Below are 23170 nucleotides of genomic sequence, written 5' to 3'. Positions count from 1 at the left end.
TTTGCCTTTTCCAGTGGGATGAAAGTTGACGTCACAGAAGACAGATTTTACTCCTAAATATAAACCTTGAGAGAGCACACATGTGAGCAAGAAGGCAGGTTCCAAAGATGTTTAACTGTAGCATTTTGCTGACAGGAAAGCAGGAAAACAACCCAAATATCTAGCAGTCCAGGAAAGAACAAAGAGAAACCATGGCTTGTGCATATAACCAAGTGCTTTTTACAATTTTCTTTTATTGACATGTAATCACATACCATAAAATCTATGCTTCTAAGGTGTGCAGTTCAGTGGTCTTTATTCACAAGGCTGAGCAACCATCACCACTGACGAATTCCACCACATTGTCATCAACCCAAGAAGATACCCATACCCGTTTCTAGTCACTCCCCGTTTCTCCTTCTCCCCAGTTAATGGCAACCATTAATGGCAGCCATTAATCCACTTTCTCAGGATCTGTCCTTTCTGGATATTTCTTATAAATAAAATGCTATGATGCACAGCTTTCTGTGTCTTAGCATAATGTTTCCAAGTTTCCTTCAGGTCATGGCATGTACGAGCACTTCATTCTTTTGGGGGGCTGAGTAATATTCCATGGTATGGTTAACAACTGAATTCTGTGCAGCAAACAAGGAAATAAATCTTCAAAAATCACCCAGATGAATTTCAAAAGCATAATGTTGATGGCAATAAAAAAAAAAGGTGAACAGAATTGTAATGATGATTCCCTATGTTTGTAGAATGTAATAACAATAAAATATAATATATTGACTGTTGATAGATGCTTGAGGAGTAAAAGTATGAAAAAAATCCATCAGTATAATATATACTACTCTGAGTAATGTTGCCTAGAAAAAGAGGGAGGGAAATAGACTGGGAGGGGTAGAATAAAAACACAGCAAAGTATTCCTGGTTTGAAAATAAGGTCAGTGTGCTTATTTCCACTTATATATTGGGGTGTTTTTCTTTATGGCAGAAATACTTCATAATTAAAAACTTGAAAAAAAAAGTTATCTAGGGAATTCCCTGGCAGTCCAGTGGTTAGGACTCCAGGCTTTCCCTGCTGAGGGCCTGGGTTCAATCCCTGGTAGGGGGGCTAAGATCCTGCAAGCTGCAGGGACGTCCAAAAAAAAAAAAAAAGTTATCCAGTGTATGCTACTGAGTGAAGAATATTTATATATGCATTCCAAATATTTACACTTTCATCCATTCACATATTTTAAAATGACTTGCAAACCTGACTGAGTGACGTAACTTTGGAAGCAAAGCTCATATCCCCGTGCTTATAACGAAGCGGTCATTCGGTACCTCTATCACCTACACAAAAAAGTCCACATTCAGAAAAATACCCTTAAAATGCTGTGTTCACATGAGTTAATTAAGTTATGGGTGCAAGTGACAGAATCCACATATATTCTGTAAGTCTAACTTTATTGCAGCCTTTGATTTTAATAATAAGAATAAAAACAGAAATATGATGGCGGTAAGAAAACGCTTTCATTCTTATCAGAGAGGAAACTGGTCTTGAGACTAGTGGGCTTGAAAGAATCAGGAACCAAACACTTTCAGCTGCTTTCCTAGGTGTGTGCTACCTAGGGATGCTGTTTGTTAATTCACAAGTGTCTCCCTTCACAGCCTGTATTTTTTCTGCTCCTTTTGTGAAATCCCTGTGTCTGTGGGGTCACATAGTCTTCTCTGAGTAACATTTTCTATTTGCATGATGTCATCCTGAACTCCCTAAGTGAATATTCCCAGTCCCACCAGCCTATAGATACAGTACGTATTCTTAGCCTATGATTTCATTCAAACCCTCCCTGGTGGCTCAGAGGGTAAAGAATCCGCCTGCAATGCAGGAGACCTGGATTCAATCCCCTGGGTCCGGAAGATCCCTTGGAGAAGGAAATGGCAACCCACTCCAGTATTCTTGCCTGGGAAATCCCAAGGACAGAGGATCCTGGAGGGCTACAGTCCATGGGGTCACAAAGAGTCGGACATGACTGAGCGACTAACACTTTCATAGTAAAGGTGCACTCCAAGTCTTGTGAAAACTCACGCTGTAGTTTTTGAGAAGAGGGGAAGCAAGAAGGGAAACATAATTCTATTACTTAGAATAAATGAGCCCAGGACACAGAGTCACCTGGATTTTCCCAAGTCCAGTCATCCCGGCCGTGTTAATCCATCCCGGCCGTGTTAATCCATCCCGGCCGTGTTAATCCATACTCTCCCTCCCAGAGCAAAGCTCTTCTCTCAGTCCTACACCTTCACCATTGTGTAGTCACAAGAATTTGGGGTCTCCTCGGCGGGGACAGAAGCTGCCCCAGACAGCGCGGCGGTGTTTAGCTGGGCGTAGGTCACCCCCTCGGGCTCGTCAGGCTTTGGGGAGAAGAGAGACAGGCTTGTAGAGCTGAGCTGTGCAGTAGGGTAGCCATGAGCCACACATGGCCATTCGACTTCAGACAAATGCCAACTAAATTCAAACTGAGGTCCTCAGTCTCACCAGATGCATTCAGATGCCGCGGGAGGCTGTGACATGTATGGGACAACACAGCTATAGACTGTTGCCCTCATCGAGGGAAGTTCTGTTGGACAGCACGTTCTAGGATGGCTGTGCTTTCAACTCTCATAACAGGATACCATCAATCAGTGGTAACTTGTGCTTATTAAAAATCAGTGCAAACGTATGGTTTTCATAATAAGAACTGCCCTCCTACATGCATACCTACTGATAACATAGTATTGTATTTTAAAAACTAATTTTGCTGAGATATAATGTATATACCATAGAATTCCCCTGGGATAAGTGTACAGTTCTATGACTTTTAGTGAATTTGTAGAACGATGCAACCATCACCACTGTACAGCGGGAGAATATTCATCGCCCCCCAAAAGTTCCCTGGGCTTGTTTGCAGTTAAGCCTTGCCCTCCCTGCCCTCCACCCCCACCCCAGCCATAAGCAGCTACTAATTTGCCTTTCCTGGAAATTTTATGTAAATGGAACAATTTTATATACAGTTTTTTGTATCTGACTTTTTTCACCTAGCAAACTGTTTTTGAGGTGCAGTCACTTCTCACCTATATCTGTAACTTCTTTCTTTTACTGCTGAGTAGTATTCTATTGTATGGAGGTATCTCATCACAACATGAATTATCATAATATTATAATTATCAACAATGTGCTAATCAAACCAACACTTAAAATAGCCCAGATTTAATCACTGGCACTTACTTTGTGATAAACTATGCCTTTCCATAACTTAATATTTATATGTATCTAAACGAATGCAATGTACATAAATATTGCTTTAAATGCAACAATGTTTAAATCTTTTACTAATGCTTTTTTTTTTGGCCAGTAGCTTGCAGAATCTTACATGCCTGACCAGGTATTGAACCTAGGCCCTCAACAGTGAAAGCACCAAGTCTTAACCACTGGACAACCAAGGAATTCCCTACTAATGGTCTTATTTAACTTGCTTTGGCTTCAACAATGAGCCAGTGAACCTCTGTGACCTGTGGGAAAAGGTGTGAATTTTACTTGCTATTGCTTTTAGATGTTATAATGCTCATTAATATTAAATTACAAATAAGCAGTATTTTAGGGGGCTTCCCAGTGGCTCAGGGGTAAAGAATCCACCTGCGATGCAGGTGGCGCAGGAGACGCCCGTTCGATCCCAGGGTCGGGAAGATCCCCTGGAGGAGGAAATGACAACCCCCTCCAGTATTCTTTGCCTGGGAAATCCCACTGAGAGAGGAACCTGGTGGGCTACAGTCCATGGGGTCACAAAGAGTTGCACATGCCTGACTGACTGAGTGTGCACCCAACAAGCAGTATTTTAAGCAGAAGAAATTGATGGGTGTAAGTTGATTAACACTTGTTAAATGATGCTTTCATGCCACCCATTTGACACTTAAAATTTGCCAGGAACACCAATAAACCCTTTACGTTTATGACATCATTAGACTCTCACAGCCTTTTAACTGGGGATTTGGATTCCCCTTAGATATAGGAGGAAAAAAGCGAAGAAGTGTTAGTCGCTCAGTCATGTCCGACTCTTTGTGACCCCGTGGGCTGTAGCCCACCAGGCCCCTCTGTCTATGGAGAGGAGTGGGTTGCCTTTCCCTTCTCTGGGGCATCTTCCTGACCCAGGGATTGAACCCGGGTCTCCTGCATTGGAGGCAGATTCTTTACCACCCGAGCCACCAGGGAAGGAAGGGTCCAAATTCTGCGGGCTTGTGTCTTGTTTGTTGAATTCTTATTGGAGTGTAGGTGACTTACAGTGTTGTGTTAGTTTTAGGTACACAGAAAAGTGAGTCAGTTGTACATACACATGTATCCCCTCTCATGGGGGTATTGTGATTTGTCTCAGACCACACTGGTAATAAATAGTAGCTATTGGGAGCTGGAATCCAGATACTGTGAATTCAAAGCACCTGTTTTTTTGTTGGTTGGTTTATTTGTTTGAGAAGTAACTGATATATAACCCTGTGTAACTTTAAGGTGTACTCATGTTGATGTGGAGAAGGCCATGGCACCCCACTCCAGTACTCTTGCCTGGAAAATCCCATGGACGGAGGAGCCTGGTAGGCTGCGGTCCATGGGGTCTCACAGAGTCGGACACGACGGAGCGACTTCACTTTCACTTTTCACTTTCATGCATTGGAGAAGGAAATGGCAACCCACTCCAGTACTCTTGCCTGGAGAATCCCAGGGACGGGGGAGCCTGGTGGGCTGCCGTCTATGGGGTCGCACAGAGTCGGACACGACTGAAGTGACTTAGCAGCAGCAGCAGCATGTTGATGTGATACATTGATATAGTGTACCACCTTGGTAACACCTTCATCCTGTCACATAATTATCATTTCTTTTTCGTGATGAGAACAATTATGATCTAGCCTCCTAGTATCTTTGATGTATATGATACAGTATTGCTGACTATAATCCCCAAGCTGTGCATTAGATTCCCAGGACTTATTCATCTACAAGTTGCAAGTTTGTTCCTTTAAATGCCATCTTCCCAGGTCCCCTACCCGCCTGCACCCCCAGCCCCTGTTAACCTCCTATCTACTCTCTTTTAATGGGTTCTTCAGATGTTTTTAAACTCAATATCAAATGGCCGCATGAATATAACCAGCGTTTGAGCTAAGCCAAGAGGCAGACAGACCAGCCTCTGGTGGTACGTGAGCTCTTGGGTTATTTCGTAGGGGAGAACTCACCGATTCAGATATCCTTTCCAGCCTGGATACATCTGCATGTGTGTACAAGGAGACAAAACTCAGTTCTCAGATGGCAAGAGTCAGAGTGTAGTCTCCATCCCAAGGTTCCTTGTGCTTTCATCCCTGATCACTTACCTGCATCCCTCTGCTTGTGCACTTTGGAATGGCAGCTTCTGAGAAACAGAAACGTGTTAAAGTCTGGGATCTGGAGATCTGGGGGAGGGGATAGGGCTGACAGAGGTGGGGCTGGGCCTAAGGGTCACTGATGTGCAGTGGAGTGGGAGTTAACGCAGGGCGTGAGGTCTGTCAAGTGTATCTACCTCTTGATGGATTCTTCCTCTGATGAATCTATTAAAAAAAAAAAAAGGAGGAATGTATCTCCCTAAAGAATCCTTCACTTTAGTCCCCTTCCTCAGAGTGTGAAACCCATGATGCTCTGAACTCACCTTGCTGAGTGCACCTGTAGATGAAGAAGATGGCGAGGAAGAGGAGAAAGAGGGAGAGGCAGCTGAAGGTGGCCACGAAGATGATCCTGGTATCTGGAGGGAGAAGAACGGGGCCAAGAGTCAGGCTGGCTCCAGGAACGCACTGAGCCACTTCGGAGAAGAGTTACAAGGAGCAGACAGCCTGGCTTCAAGACTTGGAGCTGCCACTCCCCAGCTGGAATGTCCAATTGCTTGAGGGAATTTGCGTCATCTCCTTGAGCTTTTGTTTTCCCTTTCAAAGCAAGGATAGCAATTGTGGCTGCTTTACTGGTTGGTCAAGAGAAGGAGTGGGTCAGTGCCTACAGAGAGGGCTAGCACGGTGCCCAGCAGATGGCAAACACCCACTAAACGTTTCATCCCCAGGAATAATACTTATTAACTGTGAGCCGTTAGCACTCATAAGTGTTTTCTCATTAAAACATTTTTTTGTATTAATTTTTTTTTTTGCAATGAAGCTTGCAGGAGCTTGGTTCCCCAACCAGGGACTGAACCCAGGCCTTTAGCATGAAAGCCTGGAGTCCTAACACTGGACTACCAGGGAGTTCCCTGTTCTTTCTCATCTTGACAATAAGCACACAAGGTAAGTTTGCCATCCCCATTTCATTCAAACATAAACCAAGTACCTGGAATTAAACTGAGTTCCCCAGAGTCATGTGGCCAGGATGGGCTTTGGTTGCTGCTATGTCTAACCTTTCTGGCCAGTCTGCCCCAAGGTCGGGGTAACTCTGTGCTGACCCCAGGTGGGGACATTCAAGAGAAGTGACATTCTGAACCTTTTCCAGAGAAGTCATAATCTGGTGAGAAACACATTTACCCAGACTAACTGTGATGCTATGGAAGTGAAGACAAGTCCGGCAACAGATGAATCAAAGTCCAAGAATCATTTTCTTAAGGTAAGGAAGCAACCTAAGTGTCCATCGATAGATGGACAGATAATGAAGGTGTGGTATATATATACACATGCACTCCTGATGCTGGGGGTCTGAGTTCAATCCCCGGGCAGGGAACCAGATCCCACAAGCTGCAACTAAGATCTGGGGCAGCCAAATAAATAAATATTTTAAAAAACAAAAATAAACTCGTAAAAACAGAGAGTAAAACAGACACCTTGGGCTGTAGCCCGCCAGGCTCCTCTGTTCATGGGATTTCCCAAGCAGGAATGCTGGAGTGGGTTGTCATTTCCTTCTCCAGGGGATCTTCCCTACCCAGGGATCAAACCCGAGTCTCCTGCATTGCAGGCAGATTCTTTACCACTGAGCTACCAGGGAAGCCCCTATCCTGTATCAAATCATCCCATTGTACACTTGAAGTATCTTACCTCTTTGTCAGTGATAGCTTCATGAAACTGGTGGGGAGGGGAAGGAGGTGTGGGAAAGGGAGGTGAGGAGCGCTCCCTTGAAGAGAGCAGTGATGATGAAAAACCCTGACTCGGAAGCGCTCAGTGTGGACTCTGACTCACGGTGGGCTGAGGAGGTTGCCGTGATCAGGATCGTTCTCTCACAGCACCCCACCCCCACCCACCTCCCTCTGTAACAGATGCTGTCAGTGCTCCTCCGCCCGCGGTCCCCCGGATTCCTTTGCCATTCTTAGGCGTGCTCGATCGCGGTTTCTCCCCCTTCCCAATGTGAGCGCTTTGGTGTCTTTGTTGGCGGTGGTGGTGGTGGGGTACTGCCCGGAAAATGCCTTGGGAATCTAAGGGGCCCGGGGAAACCCCTTTTCCAACAGCTGACATTTGTGGGAGCCACGCATCCCCATGGACTTGGAAAAGTAGGGCAGAAACACCCGTTCCTGGATGGCAACAAAGGAACGTCAGCCTTGCCGATGCTCTCACCCTCCTCTTGATGGCCCTGCAGTTTATCTCATGGTGCGGTTCACTAGAAATGAGAAGTAGATGATTGCGAGACTGCCCACCGCCCACTGAACTGGGTTTGCCCTGAGATGGCCACATATCCTGGCCAGATTTCACATCAGCTATTTACACATTGCCAAAATTAACTTGCAGAAGGTCTGTGATACTGATCTAAGGCATCTGACTGAGCAGTGGGATACAGCATGACACAGGACATGAAGTCCCAGAAAGGAAGCCTGGCCTTGTGGCAAAGTTAGGGGGTGAACTTCATCGTAGGCTCTGCCCAGAATTAGAGTAGAGGGTTCCTTTCTAGTAGCCTGGAGGCGTGTGTATGTAGGCTGGAGACAGCCTCTCGTCGTCGTTGTTTAGTTTGCTAAGTTGTGTCTGACTCTTGCAACTCCCATGGACTGTAGCTCACCAGCCTCCTCTGTCCACGGGATTTCCCAGGCAGGAATACTGGAGTGGGTTGCCATTTCCTTCTCCAGAGATAGCACGTCTGTGCTTAAAGATGTCTCACTCTGTTCAGCATTGTGGTGGTGTAAATGTGAACTCTGATAGTGCATTTTAAGAAACAATATACAGGGACTTCTCAGGCGGTCCAGTGGTTGAGACTCAGGGCTCCCAATGCAGAGGGCACCAGGTCGACCCCTGACTGGGGAGCTAAGGTCACAGTGCCGTTTGTTGTGGCCAAAAAACAGGAAAGAAGTGATATACACGCCCACCATGTTGGCTATAATAAAATGAAAGGAAAACAACAAGTGTTGGCCAGGATGTGGAGACATCGGCGCCCACATAGGTTACTGACGGGTGTGTGAAATGGGGCAGTCACGTTGGAATACAGTTCGGCAGTTGCTCAAAAAGGTAAACACAAACTTGCTGTGTGTCCCAGCGGTTTTACTCCTAGATACCTGATTAGGGGCTTCCCTGGTGGCTCAGATGGTGAAGAATCTGCCTGCAATGCAGGAGACCCAGGGTCAACCCCTGGGTTGGGAAGATCCCCTGGAGTAGGAAATGACAACCCACTCCAGTATTCTTGCCTGGGGAATCCCATGGACAGAATCCCATGGCGAGCTACAGTCCATAAGGTCGCAAAGAGTCGGACGTGACTGAATGACTAATACGTTCTCCTTTCAAATACCTGATTGAAAGCAGAGGTTCAGATACATGTGCACCTATATTCATGGCAGCATTACTCACAATAGCCAAAAGGTGCAAACCACCCAAATGTCCATCAACTCAATGGATAAACAAAATGTGGTCTGTCCACATGATGGAATATTATTCAGCCATGAAAAGACTGGAAGTACTGATACGTGTTACCACACGGGTGAACCTTGATGACACCGAGCTAAGTGAAAGAAGCCAGTCTCCAGACCTCACAGTGTGGGACTGCGTTTTATATGAAATGTCCACAAGAGGCAAAACCATAGAGCCAGAAAACAGATTGGCAGGGCGTGTCGGGGCAGCAGGGAGCAAAGACCGACGCTTAAGGGAACTTCATCTGGGGAATCAGCATAGTGGTGATGGTACAGCCCTGTGAGTGTGCCAAACGCCTCTGCCTCATATACTTTAAAAGGGTGAATTTATGGGATGTGAATAACATACCAACTAAAAAAGAAAAGACATGACAGAAGAGCTAAAAACACGAACGCTTCGACTTCCCATCTCCCGTTTCTGACACTTCCAAGCTCTCCAACTCTATCAGATTTCAGATTTCTCCAAGACACTGGGGCACGCATTGTGTTCACAGAGCCAGAGTAGCAGTCATTAGCCTGCTAATACTGCATAAAAATGTTTCAAAGACAAATATGTAGTTTGCAAGGACAGGATGCAGGAAATCTTTTTTTTTTTTTTGGCCACGCCACGCCATATGGGATGGAACCTGTGCCCCCTGCAATGGAAGTGCGGGGTCCCAATCACTGGGCCACCAGAGAATTTCCAAGGATATCTTTTTAAAAATTATTTCTATTATACTTGCACAGGCTCTAATGACAACCTTGAACAATGTTGATCCTTTGGAGCAGATTACAGGAAGGTTATGAGTTGCTGAAAGAAAAAACGATCAAGCATCTAGGTAAATTCCCCGTTTGTCCTGTGGTTAGGACTTCTAGCTTCCACTGCCAGAGGCCAGGGTTTGATCCCTGGTCGGGGAATTGTGTGTTTGTGCTCAGTCACCAAGTTGCGTCTGACTCTTTGCAACCCCATGGACTGTAGCCCACTAGGCTTCTCTGTCCATGGCATTTCCCAGGAAAAGAATACTGGAGTGGGTTGCCATTTCCTCCTCCACGGGATCTTCCCAACCCAGAGATTGAATCTGAGTCTCCTACATTGGCAGGTGCATTCTTTACCACTGAGCCACCTGGAAAGCCCAGGTCGGGGAATTAAAATCCCCCAAGCTGCATGGCACAGCAAAAATGAATCCTGGATGGATAAGCCCGTTTCAGTCTAAACCTTCAGAAAGCCCTAGTTGTTTTTTTTTTTTTAAGTATTGCATGTATTTATTGATAATGTAAATGTTACCTTTCTTATTTATGAAATTTGAACTTCAGAATAACATAAATACATAAAATTCACAATCATGTATATAAAACAATGAATTATGGAATTGAGAACCCATACATTTAACTAACAAACAGATATAAAAATTGAACATTATCAAAACCACAGAAAATTAATGCAAGATGCATCTCAAAACTTTCCCGTTGTAGAAGTACCACTACCCTCTCTGATTCATACATTTATATACTTGTTTTTTTTAATTTTAATTCAATAAAATCATATAATATATGTCTAGTTTCTTTAGCTCCACATTATATTTGTGAGATCCATCAACATCAAAATGTAGCATTAGCTGGTTTGTTTTCATTGCCATTTGGTATTACATTGCAGTGATGTTCCACCACTTAATTTACTATTCTAACACTGATATGTCGTTTTTGCCTATTAGTAACAGTATGGTTATGAACTTTTTGGTATACATACTAGTAAACATATGTTTACATTTCTAATTAGTATATACCTGTTAGATCTTTTCTACCCCATTTAAAAACTAGTAAGTTAGCCTATGACTCTTTACTGGATGCTGCTGCTGCTAAGTCACTTCAGTCGTGTCCAACTCTGTGTGACCCCATAGACGGCAGCCCACCAGGCTCCCCCGTCCCTGGGATTCTCCAGGCAAGAACACTGGAGTGGGTTGCCATTTCCTTCTCCAAAAGCCCTAGTTTTTATGAGAATTTCTGAGGGTAGAATCTTAGTCAATTCTTCACGGAAAACCAGTATCAGAAAAAAAAAAATAATATTCACTGTTTTTTGAGAACTTGGAAGTTTTAGCAAGTCTTTGATCATACATTGTCCCAAAGTATAGGCTCCGCAGGTCCTGGTCCCATTCCCCAAACCAGTCATACAGACTCACCCCCGTTCTTCCCGAAACCCCACCATAGCTTTTCATCATGTAAAACAGCAGACGATGTACCTTGTTCTGTTTTATTCACCAGTGTTTTCAGAGGTGGATATAATTGGGGGAAACAAGTCCCTTCTAATTATATTACCTGTCTTTGCAGGGGTGGGTTTGCTTTCCTCTTGGTTCCCTAGAAAACAGGAAAGGAGAAAAGGAGTCACAGTGTTTGTGTGAGAACCTTGGGGACATAAACCTCATGTTCTACTTACGGACTTTGTGCCCTCTTTGGGAAGCAGAGAGGAGAATGGTTTTTTTTTTTCTTTTCTCCAGGTGCCCACTGGGTCCCCAAACCCAGGCCAGAGCACTAGGTTAGTCTTTTTAATACTGCTGGAGCTTGGTATTATTTTAATAACAAAAATATGTATGAGTGACACCACTAATCCCCCACCTTCCAATCATATCCCAGGAAAGAGCACCAACATTTTGCAAGTACTCTCTCCCATTGGGGAGACTGCCGTTCGTGTTGATGATTGTTCATTTTGCTGTGCAGAAGCTTTTTTGTTTGATATACCGCTGTTGTGCAGTTGGTAAGTCAGGTCCGACTCCTAGTGACCCCATGGACTGCAGCCCGCCAGGCTCCCCTATCTCGGTTTGGTCAAATTCATGTCCATTGAGTCCGCGATGCTATCTAAACATCTCATCCTCTGTCGTCCCCTTCTCTTTTTGCCTTCAATCTGTCCCAGCATCAGGGTCTTTTATAATGAATTGGCTCTTTGCATTAGGTAGCTAAAGTATTTATTTTTGCTGATTTTCTGTAGATAAGATCATATCTGCAAATGAAGGCAGTTTTACATCTTCCTTTTTGATTTGAATGCCTTTTTTTTTTTTTTTTTCCTGTCTTGCCCAATTGTTCCAGAGAGGACTTCCAGTATTACGTTGAATTGAAGTGGTGGGAATCTTTGTCTCATTCCTGATATCAGAGGAAAAGCTTTCAACTTTTCACCATTAAGTATGACCTTAGCTGTGGGCTTATTATATTGGCCTTTATTGTGTTGAAGTATGTTCCTTCTACAGCCAATTTATTGAGTTTTTATATTGAAATGATCTATTTTATCAAAATTTTTTACATATAAGATGAACATATGATTTTTATCCTTCATTCCGTTAATGTGTATATCACACTTATCAACTTGTATAGTGAACCATCATTGGGTACAAAGGAGAAATCTCACTTGATCCTGGTGTGTAAGTCTTTTAATGTACTGTTAAAATTGATTTGCCAACATTTTGTTGAGAACTTTCACATCTGTATTCATTAGGGATATCGGTCTATAGTTTTCTCTTCTTTCAGTGTGCTTACCTGGTTCTGACATCAAGGGGATGCTGGCCTTGTAAAATGAGCACAGGAATGTTCCTTCCTCTGTGCTTTTTGGGAAGAGGCTGGGAATGACGGGTGTTATTTCTGCCTTAAATGTTTGGTGGAATTCACCAGTGAAGCCATCTGGTCCCGGGCTTTTCTTTGTCGGGAGGTTTTGATTGCTGGTTCAGTCTCTTGATCTGTTATTTATCTGTTCCAGTTTCCCACTTCTCCATACTTCAGCCTTGGTTTGTAAACGTCTGCAAACGTTCTCCCGTCTGTAGGTACCACCAGGTCCAAGTTCTCCCAGATGACGGCCAAGAGGGGCTGGAATCAGGTCACAGCCTCCTGCTGGTTCTATGGCTGGTACTGAGGCCTGTCTGCCTGCTACCCAACGCCCAGGTGGGTGAGGCTCCTCCTGGGCCCTTTGGTGTCTGGTGGTGGATCCCACAGCTCCCATGAGGCACTTTTGCTCGCGAATGGGTGCCAAATTTTAGTTGTTGGGGTGAGGGTACAAAAATAAAGAATGGCAGACCTCCCTGGTGGCGCAGTGGGTAAGAATCCACCTGCCAATGCAGGGGACACAGGTTCAATCCCTGGTCCAGGAAGATTCCACGGCTGTGGAGAAGCTAACCCCGAGAGTCACAGCTGCTGAGCCCATGAGCTGCAACCACTGAAGCCCTCGCACATAGAGCCATGCTCTGCTACAAGAGAAGCCCCTGCAATGAGAAGCCCGCATACCACAGCAAAGGATATCCCCCATTCACCCCAACTAGAGAAAGCCCGTGTGCAGTAGCAAAGACCCAGCACAGCCAAAAATTAATTGCTTGGTTATTATTTTTTTTTAAATCACAGCCTCAAAATGGAATCATTTGTGTAGACTGTGCTAGGGCTCAATGCCTAATCTAATTGGAGCTTTGAACCCCATGCCCATAAATGTTGTCTTAAATAGTCAGTCGGGAATTTTTAGCTCAGCACCAGTGAGGTCTCTGTCCCCCTCCTTCCCCCAGAGGACCACCGGTTAATCTGCTGCATGGACCACTTTCTGTGCTCCATAGGTGGTGGTGGTGTTCAGTCACTAGGTGCGAAGTCACTTCAGTCGTGTCAGGTTCTTTGCAACCCTGTGGACTGTAGCCCACCAGGCTCCTTTGTCTGTGGGATTTCCCAGGCAAGAATACTGGAGTGGGTTGCCACTTCCTCCTCCGGGGGATAGCAAAGCACGATTTGCAGAGCAGATTTTCAGTTATGCTCTGGGATGGGGAAGGCAGCTTCTCAGCAGCAGGTTTCGTGGGTCCATCTTATGGTGAGGTGCCCGGGGTCAGTGACATCACCTGTACAAAGGCACTGGCTCTCTCTGACTGCATCCAAGGATTTTATGGCTGGAGGGAGCTCTGTGCTGTGTTTACCAAACAAGACTAACCTGTTTGAGAAATAAAGAGGGGGGATTGTCCAAGGTGAGGACAGAGAGAAAATATGCCCAGACCACCTGTCAAGGAGCCCATGACCGCCTTAGGTGGGTTAGTGGCTCAGTCACATCCAACTCTTTGTGACCCCATGGACTGCAGCCCACCAGGCTCCTCTGCCCATGGGATTCTCCAGGCAAGAATACTGGAGCGGGTTGCCATGCCCTCCTCCAGGGGATCTTCCTGACCCAGGTATAGAATCTGCATCTTCTGCATTGGCAGGTGGATTCTTTACCATCTGAGCCACCAGGGAAGCCCAGGCTCCAGGTGAGTGAGGAGGAATTCAGCCATGTTCCTGTTGAGTTCTGCCCTTTATTGTACCCAGAGTCCTGTGACTTCCCCCGCATGAATGTCGCATTCCAGACATCACACTGGCACATGAGGGTCATGTTGCTGCCACGTGCAACCTCTGAGCTGGGCAAGGTATGGAGGAGGGGTTTGGGAAGTTTCTCTGGAAAGAATTTGGAGTTAGACTCTTCATTTTGGTGACCACCAAAATCCTCCTAGAATTCAGAGGATGAAAGGGAAAAGGTCATGAAACTTGGGGTGTGGGAACAGAGTCTAGGTCGGAGATGACTCACCATTATTTTCCTCATCTTCATTGCCCAGACAAAGCCCTGGAAGAGAAACACTCATGAGAGATGAATTATATGCTTGTCTTTTTCTTTTTAATTGAAGTATAGTTGATCTGTTGTGTTAGTTTCAGCATACAGAAAAGTGATCCAGTTATATATCTAAATCTACAGATGTACATCTAGACATGAGAGTGACTCAGGAGATCTGGCCCTTGTTTCCACTCAATAGTGGGTGCAAAACACGAGCCCCCAAGCTTCGCCAGAAAGCAGGGACATGGGAGCCTGGCAGTGGACGGAGCCCCCTGCCAGGGGGGATTAGCTCTGGCAGCAACGGCTGCACTGACAGGCAGGAAACAGGTTCCAGGTGGTCAGGAGGGTAGGGGTGTCCCCAGGTCTCATGGTCTCTTTTCAGTCCCTTTCTCCTCTGCTTTTAGTCTAAAGTCATCTCAGCTCTGTTATCAGCCAGTCTTCTGCTCCAATGGTGACTCCCATTCTTCCTTTCATTTTTTTTTTTAAATAAACACACGATTGCCTTAGATTCACTTTCCATCATGAAACCTTACTGAGGAGTAGGTGAAAACTGACAGAGGGGTTCTCTGTTTTTGACAAATACGATTGTATTAATGTGTACATGTGATGACTGCATGCATGTACGCATTGTGCAGTGACCACCACCATGAAGCTAATTAACAAACAAGTCAGCTCACATAGTTACCTTGTGTGTGTGCGGGAGGTGACGGGGGGAGAATGTTTAAGATCCATTCTCTGAGCCGATTTCAATGATATTAACTATCGTCACCATGCTGGTCATTAGATCCTCAGAACTTATCTTTTTAAAAAAATCTATTTATTTTGTATTTGTTTATTTGGCTGTGCTAGGTCTTAGCTGCAGCATATGGGATCTAATTCCATGACCAGGGATCAAGCCCGGAACCCCTGGACTGGGACTGCGGAGGCTGAGCCACTGGGCCACCAAGGACGTCCTATCTTTCTTAATAAAGGATCACAGCTGACATAGGCAGAGACCTGGCTGCAGTGGAGACACCTACCACTAAGGAGAAGAGACGCACTGGCGTGTAGGGTAGCTCGAAAAAGCAAAGGATAAAAGATAGCGCCTTGAAGTCTTAGCAGAATTCTGAGATAGGGAGCTGTAGGCAACACAAGTAAGCATATTTATCTGGAAATAATTGCAGTGAATAACTGCCAATCAGTGAGAATCTATCATTGGACGGACTCTTCACATATGTCAGCCATGTACCCACTTATATTATCTAGCGGGTCCTTTATGACAACTGATATTTACCATACAGCTACCCTCTCTGCCTGACTCAGCCAGGCATCATCCATTTAACATTTAGTACGGGCTCTGGAGAATGAAATAGCAACCTGCTCCTGGATCCTTGCCTGGAGAATCTCACGGACAGAGGAACCTGGAAGGCTGCAGTCCCCGGGGTTGCAAAGAGTCAGACATGACTGAGTAGCTAAACAGCAACAATGGCCTTTAAATACACCACATGGAGAGCTGCTCAACTTCCAAGCTAGAAAGGGTGGAGGAGAGTGACACTAGAATCCATAGTTCCCCAGAGAAGAGGAAAAATTACTTTGATGTTGTGACATAATAAGAAACACATTGGGTCTTTGTCCCTGGTCCAGGTACAGAGCTCCTCAAACTCTTGAAATTCCCTGAGTGTTGTGAGAGGTAAAAGTGTCTTTTGTTATGTTAAAATAACTTTTGGAAAAGTCTCTAGGTAACCTAAGGATGGTGGCCGGTTGCCAGGGAAACAACCACGTGATTAAAGGGTTGGAACTGTCAGTCTTACCCACCCCCTACCCCCAGTCCCACCCCCAACCCCGACCTCCAGGAAGGGAAGAAGGGCTGGAGATTACCAATTGCCAGTGATTCGATCAATCATGCCTATGTCGACTAAAAAAATACGCACAACCTAAAAGTTGAGAGTTATGTTTTATTCATCAGATATTCTTAGGACTTCAAGCCCAGGAGGCAGCATCTCAAGTAACCTTGAGAGAATTGCTGCAGGGTGTGGTGTGGGAAGGATATATATGAGTTTTGCAACAAAGGGTAGGAGGTCAGAACAAAACGTTACTGTTAATAAAAGAAAATCAGATGTCTCAAGTTAAAGAATTTCGTGCGTTTCTCAGTATGGGAAGATACAAGCGTCTGGGCTCACGGCAGTCATCCCTTTGATATGGACCTCAGCTGTCTGCAGCCAGTATCCCTGTTTTCTTAACCCTGAGTTCCCTCAGGGCTCACCGTGGGGAGTGGCTGCAGTCTGATGGCTGCTAGATGGCAGGTGTTCTTTCCTTCCTGAGCTCCCTCGGGGCTCACCCTCAAGTGTCTTCAGTCACTGATGACTGCAACATCCTTTGTTTACTGATACGGCAGGAAATATTCCATTTCTCATCTATGTAGTGAAGCCTCCATAGAAACTCAAAAGGATGAGTTCAGAGAGCTCCCATGTTGGACACGTGGAGACTTTTCAAGCGTGATGTGCTCAGAAGCCCTTTTCCTCATACTCGGCTCTGTGCACCTCTTCCATTTGGCTGTTCCTGACTTAAATCCTTCTATGTACTGTGCTTAGTCGCTCAGCTGTGTCCAGCTCTTTGTGACCCCATGGACTGTAGCCCACCAGGCTCCTCTGTCCTTGAGATTCTCTAGGCAAGAATACTGGAGTGGGTTGCCATGCACTCCTCTGGGGCATCTTCCCAACCCAGGGATCAAACCCAGGTCTCCCACATTGTAAGTGGATTCTTTACCAACTGAGCCATGAGGGAAGCCCAAGAACACTGGAGTGAGTAGCCTAACCCTTCTCCAGGGGAACTTCCTGACCCAGGAATCGAACTGGGGTTACCTGCGTTGAAGGCAGATTCTTTACCCACTTAGCTACCCAGGAAGCCCAAATTCTTCTATAATAAACGGGTAATCTAGTGAGTAAATGTTTCTCTGAGTTCCATGTTCTCACAAATTTGAGTTCTAGCAAACTGATGGACCCAAGGAGTGGTTCTTTAGAACCTTCCATCTGTAGCCAGTCGGACAGAACACAGGTGGCCACTAGGGCTTGTGACTGGCACCTGAAGTGGGAGGGAGGTCATCTTCTAGGACGGAGCCCTTAATCTGTGGGATCTGACGATGTCTCCAGGTAGTTCATGTCACGATGGAATTGAATTGCAGGACAAACAGCTGAGTCAGCTGCTTGGTGGTGTGAAGAACCACCCCCTCCATATTCACACACATCGAAACTGGGTGCCGAGTCCTCACTGACGTCTGAGAAGTAAAACACTGCCTGCCACGTCAGTAAACAAATGGTGTCACCGCCATCAGTGATTGCACACAACGCTGACAGTGAGCCGGTGAGCTCTGAGGCAACGCAGGAAGCAAAGAACGCCTACCATCCAGCAGCCATTAGACTGCAGCCGCTGCCCGTGGTGAGCCCCGAGGGAGCTCAGGATGCGAAAACACAGGATGCTGGCCCCGGACAGCTGAGGTGTACACCCAGGAATGATTTCAGTCAGCCCAGACTCTTGTGTCTCCCCATACATAGAAAAGCTCTAAATTCCTTAGTTTGAGATATCTGGTTTTCTTTTATTAGTAGTAGTGTTTTGATGTTCAGACCCCCTGCCCTTAGTTGCAAAATCCCTATCCATCCTGGCTCCTCCCTCGCCTCCTTGAAGCAGTTCTTTCAGAATTACTTGTGATGCTGTCTCTGGGATTGGAAGTCCTAAGAGTATCCACTGAATAAAACACAACTCTCAACTTTTATGTTGTGCGATTTTTTTTCAGCTGACAGTTTACACAAGGCCCTACAGGAGTCGGCTGGAACCCTAACCCAATATGACCGATATCTTCCTAGGAAGTCGGATGGGCAGGCACTGTTGTGTGCTGGGTTGCCAAGACGCTGTTCCCCAAGTACAAGCCATGAGCCTGGCCACCCTACCTATTACCCTCCACCCAGCTGAATAGGATATATCTCTCGAAACCCAGAAGGCACAAGCCAGCCTGTTGGCCATAAGATCCCGGTTTAAATGGGAGTACCAGCTTCAGTGCAACGACCCTCGCCGCCGAGGGGTTATTGAGGATCCTGCCTTGGTTTATTGGACGTGAGCAAGGTCAGCAAATGTCTATCCCAGTTTCAGGCCCACCCCCAGAGCCTGCTCTCAGGAGATCTGCTTGGGATTGGGCCCCTCCTCTTCTGGTTTTATGTTTTCAAAACTGACAGAGATAGGAAAGAAAAATTGATCCAGGAAGGAAAGTTGGATCAAACATTTAACATCTCATATTAATTCTGGCAATGATGACTTTATGTACTGTTGTTTAAATGAATCTATTAATCATTAAAGAAAAATAATAATTAGAGGTTGGGAAGAGACCTGGAGACAGAACATGCAGAGGAAAGATGGCCATGTGACTCTGTGAGGATCTACAAGCCGTGGGGTGCTAAGGATTCCGAGTCATCTCTCAGCCAGAGTCGAGGAGGGAGGTGTGGAACAGACCCTCCCTCAGAGCCCCGAGGAGGAATCAACCCTGCTGACACCCCGGTTTTGGACTTCTGGCCTCCAGAATGGTGGGAGAATAGATGCCTTAAGCCACCTGATTTGCCATTATCTGTTGAGGCAGCCCAAGAAAATAAGTGTAGAGAGTATGAGGTCCGTCTCTTGACTGCCCCATTTATTCTGTCCTGAAACTGGAGGTTTGGGGTATGGTGACTGGCAGCCACCTCTCACGCTCACATGTGTGTGTGTGTGTGTGTGTGTGTGTGGGATGAGAGTGACCTCAAAGGGAAGGGCTTAGCCCAGAAGAAGGAGGAAGGAACCCAGGGGTGGGAGGGGGGCAGATGGCAAGCCCTGAGGTCCTCCACGCTGCCCCCCTCCTGAATCCGGCTCCACTCACAAAGGAGGAACTGGGCACTTAGTTGGGTGGGGCTGCCTTTCCAAAGTCTGGAGAGACCAGGCCAAGATTATAGTCTAGGGCTTCCTTCCTACAAGCTGAGGTCTGTTTGATCACCTTATGTTCAAGTTGAACATCAGCTTAAAATCAAGCTCAGGATACAGCTGGTCAGAAAATGTTCTTATCCACTGGTCCCTGCCTTTGTATCGTGAAGTGAAGTGTAATTTGATCAGTCATGTCTGACTCTTTGTGACCTCATGGACTATAGCCCACCAGGCTTCTCTGTCCATGGGATTCTCCAGGCAAGAATACTAGAAAGGGTGGCCATTCTCTTCTCCAGGGTATCTTCCCAACCCAGGGATTGAATCCAAGTCTCCTGCATTGCAGGTGGGTTCTTTACCATCTGAGTCACCAGGGAAGCCCCACCTTAGTGTCATCAGTTCAGTTCAGTCACTCAGTCATGTCCAACTGTTTGCGACCCCATGAATCGCAGCACACCAGGCCTCCCTGTCCATCACCAACTCCCGGAGTTCACTCAGACTCACATCCATCGAGTTGGTGATGCCATCCAGCCATCTCATCCTCTGTCGTCCCCTTCTTCTCCTGGCCCCAATCCCTCCCAGCATCACAGTCTTTTCCAATGAGTCAACTCTTTGCATGAGGTGGCCAAAGTACTGGAGTTTCAGCTTTAGCATCCAAATCTGACTCCATGTTGGATCTGTTTCTTTTACTTTAACCTTTGTATTCTGTTGTTTTTGCTACAAGTTAATCACTAAAGGGATGTTGCCTGCACACTTAAAGTATACATACTGGCTCTTGTCCATGAACCCTGCTTCTCATGCCTGAGTCTTGAGCTAGAATATCTTTGCTTAAGCTCACGGGAAATATCCTGACCAGGCCCATGTGTGAATGGCTGCAGGAAAGAAGAAATTAACACATCCCTTCTGGATTCTGGCCAGAAGTATGAAATATTTGCAACAATTTGTTGCCTTTTTTATTTCACCTTCTCACTTGCCCCTCTTTGTTTTATGTAAGGAGCATCCAGACCCTCGGCAAGATGGTTCTTTGGGACATTAGTCCACCATGTTCTTGGTCTGCTGGTGCTATTTCTTACTCCAACAACTCATCTTTCAAGTTATTGGCCCATCATGCAGTGAGCAATACAAGCTTGGACTCAGTAGTGACATGTCTTTTCTGTATTCCTTGTTTATAACCAAACTCACAGACTTTCACACTCTGTAGACCCTGCTCCCATATGCCAATGGGACATTCAAGGCGAGATGGTGGTATGTAGATGATACAGACTTGGAGGTCCCACTTGAGCTGTGCATTATTGAGCCAAGTACACTGAGGCTGTTACCACACGTCTCCGCTTCCTCATCCCTTATGTGCAGGCACCAAAACCAGGGCATGCAGATTCCACAGCCCACAAAACTCTGACAGGTCGCTTGTACCCAGTACACGGAAGCCATCATTTCTGTGCTTGCCACATTCCCCATGGTAACCTCCACTACCTGGTGAACATTCTCACCCTCAAACCCGTCTGTCCCAGCCCCAGAGACTCACCGAGGCAAAGCAGGAACAGGAATTCCGTGATCATGGTGTCCCTTCTGTCCGGACCAAGATCCCACCTTCAGTTCTGTGGTTCAAAGGAAGACATGGGACTGGGCGACCACAGCCCCCTCCTGCCCTCTTGGTCCTGGGGATGTGTGGCCAGAGGTTTTGCCCTGACCCTTGGCTCCTCCACCATCTGGTGCACAGTTTCCTTCCCACAGCTGACTCAGGAAGCCAGAAGCCACCAATGACAACATCTTCCTCATAAATCTATTGTGTGTGGCTCCGCCCACCCTGAGATCCCTCCTATCTTGTCTGAAGTCTGGCCCAAGACGTTTTCCTTAAAAATAGTTAGTCTTTTCAGAGAAGGAAGAATACCCTGTGAGATCCTTTCTATGTGGACTCTAAAAAGAAATGATACAAATGAGCTTACAAAACAGAAAGAGACTCACAGACTTAGAGAATGAACTTATGGTGGTGGGGGGCTGGGGGAAGGATGAGGGGAAGGGATAGTTAGGGAATTTGGGATGGGCATGTACACACTGCTATATTCTAAATGGATAACCAATGAGGTCCTACTGTAGAGCACAGGGAACTCTGCTCAGTGTTATATGGGAACTTGGGAGAGAATGGATACATGTATATGTACAGCCGAGTCCCTTCACTGCTCACCTGAAATTATCACAACATTGTTAATCGGCTGTACCCCAATACAAACTAAAGGGCTTTTTTTTTAAATTGTCTTTTAAATAGCTTTACTTTAATTTTTAAATTGAAGTATAAATGACTTATATTAGTTTCAGGTGTAGCACATAGTGATTCGGTATTCTTATGAATTATACTCTATTAAAACTTACTACTGGGACTTCCAGTGGTAAAGAATCTGCCTTCCAATGCAGGGTACCTAGGTCCCATCCCTTGTAAGGGAACAAGATCCCACATAGGGCAACCAAGCCTGCTGTCTCAACTGGAGAATCCGTGTGCCACAATTAGAGACACCCACGTACTGCAATTAAGACCCAGCAGTCTAAATAAATAGATTTTCTTAAAGTTATTACAAGATAGGGCGTCCTTGGTGGCTCAGTGGTAAAGAATCTGCCTGCCAACACAAGGACGTGGGTTCAATCCCTGGTCTGGGAAGATCCCACATGCGTGGGACAACTAAGCCTGTGTGCCACGGCTACTGAGCCCACGGACCACACCATTGAAGCCTGTGCACCTTAAAGCCTGTGGTCCACAACGAGAGAAGCCCGCGCACCATCACTAGAGAGGAGCCCCCGCTCTCCGCAGCTAGAGAAACCCCAGGCAGCAACGGAGACCCAGCACAGCCAAAACCAAATAAATAAATCTTTAAAAAATGTTATTACAAGACAATGGCTATATCCTCTATGCTCTACATCCTATTGCTTATCTATTATAGTCGTGTCCGACTCTTTGTGACCCTATGGACTGTAGCCTGCCAGGCTCCTCTGTCCATGGGATTCTCCAGGCAAGAATACTGGAGGAGGTTGCCGTGCCCTCCTCCAGGGGATCTTCCCGACTCAGGGATCGAACACATATCTCTGGCGTCTCCTGCGTTGCAGGCAGGTTCTTTACCACTGAGCCACCTGGGAAGCCAATATATATATATCCTATCTTATTTGATCACTGACCTATACAATTTAAAGTGTTTCATGCCCATGAATATTTCCCCACAACATAGTTATAAGTTGTTTCCCCAACGTGATTTTTTATTTTTGGTTCTTTCATTAGTTTATACATTATCATACTGCCTTCGAACACTGAGATTTCATTTTTACGTTCCACAGTTCAGTTCAGTCACTCAGTCATGTTCAACTCTTTGCAACCCCATGAATCACAGCACACCAGGCCTCCCTGTCCATCACCAACTCTCAGAGTTCACCCAAACCCATGTCCATCGAGTTGGTGATGCCATCCAACCATCTCATCCTCTGTCGTCCCCTTCTCCTCCTGCCCTCAGTCTTTCCCAGCATCAAAATGAGCATCAACTCATCATTTCTCATCATCAAAATGAGCATCAACTCATTTTTAAATGAGTCAGCTCTTCGCATCAGGTGGCCAAAGTATTGGAGTTTCAGCTTCAGCATCAGTCCTTCCAATGAACACTCAGGACTGATCTCCTTTAGGATGGACTGGTTGGATCTCCTTGCAGTCCAAGGGATTCTCAAGAGTCTTCTCCAACACCACAGTTCAAAAGCATCAATTCTTCAGTGCTCAGTTTCTTTATAGTCCAATTCTCACATCCATACATGACTACTGGAAAAGCCATAGCCTTGACTAGACGGACCTTTGTTGGCAAAGTAATGTCTCTGCTTTTTAATATGCTGTCTAGGTTGGTCATAACTTTCCTTCCAA

General features: G+C 45.8%; 1 protein-coding gene across 2 annotated transcripts; it reads right to left on the bottom strand.

Annotated features, from left to right (window-relative positions):
• Positions 1–213: 213 nt before the first annotated feature.
• On the bottom strand, positions 214–21019 carry VSTM1 (V-set and transmembrane domain containing 1). 2 transcript variants are annotated; one of them, XM_010855950.1, is made up of 8 exons: positions 20807–21019; positions 14344–14379; positions 11094–11132; positions 5658–5750; positions 5532–5559; positions 5347–5384; positions 5212–5243; positions 214–2370 (listed from the first exon to the last, which is right to left on the bottom strand). In XM_010855950.1, the coding sequence occupies exons 1-8, from the start codon at positions 20838–20840 to the stop codon at positions 2251–2253; spliced, it is 420 nt and encodes a 139-aa protein (XP_010854252.1). In that variant the 5' UTR covers positions 20841–21019; the 3' UTR covers positions 214–2250. The 2 variants fall into 2 exon arrangements, with proteins under 2 accessions (XP_010854252.1, XP_010854261.1); XM_010855959.1 differs by having other exon boundaries at positions 5347–5381.
• Between the last annotated feature and the right edge of the window lie 2151 nt (positions 21020–23170).

The sequence above is a fragment of the Bison bison genome, unplaced genomic scaffold (assembly GCF_000754665.1).
Source record: "Bison bison bison isolate TAMUID 2011002044 unplaced genomic scaffold, Bison_UMD1.0 scf7180017854187, whole genome shotgun sequence".
NCBI lineage: Eukaryota > Metazoa > Chordata > Mammalia > Artiodactyla > Bovidae > Bison > Bison bison.
This window is presented reverse-complemented; position numbering and strand designations above follow the sequence as displayed.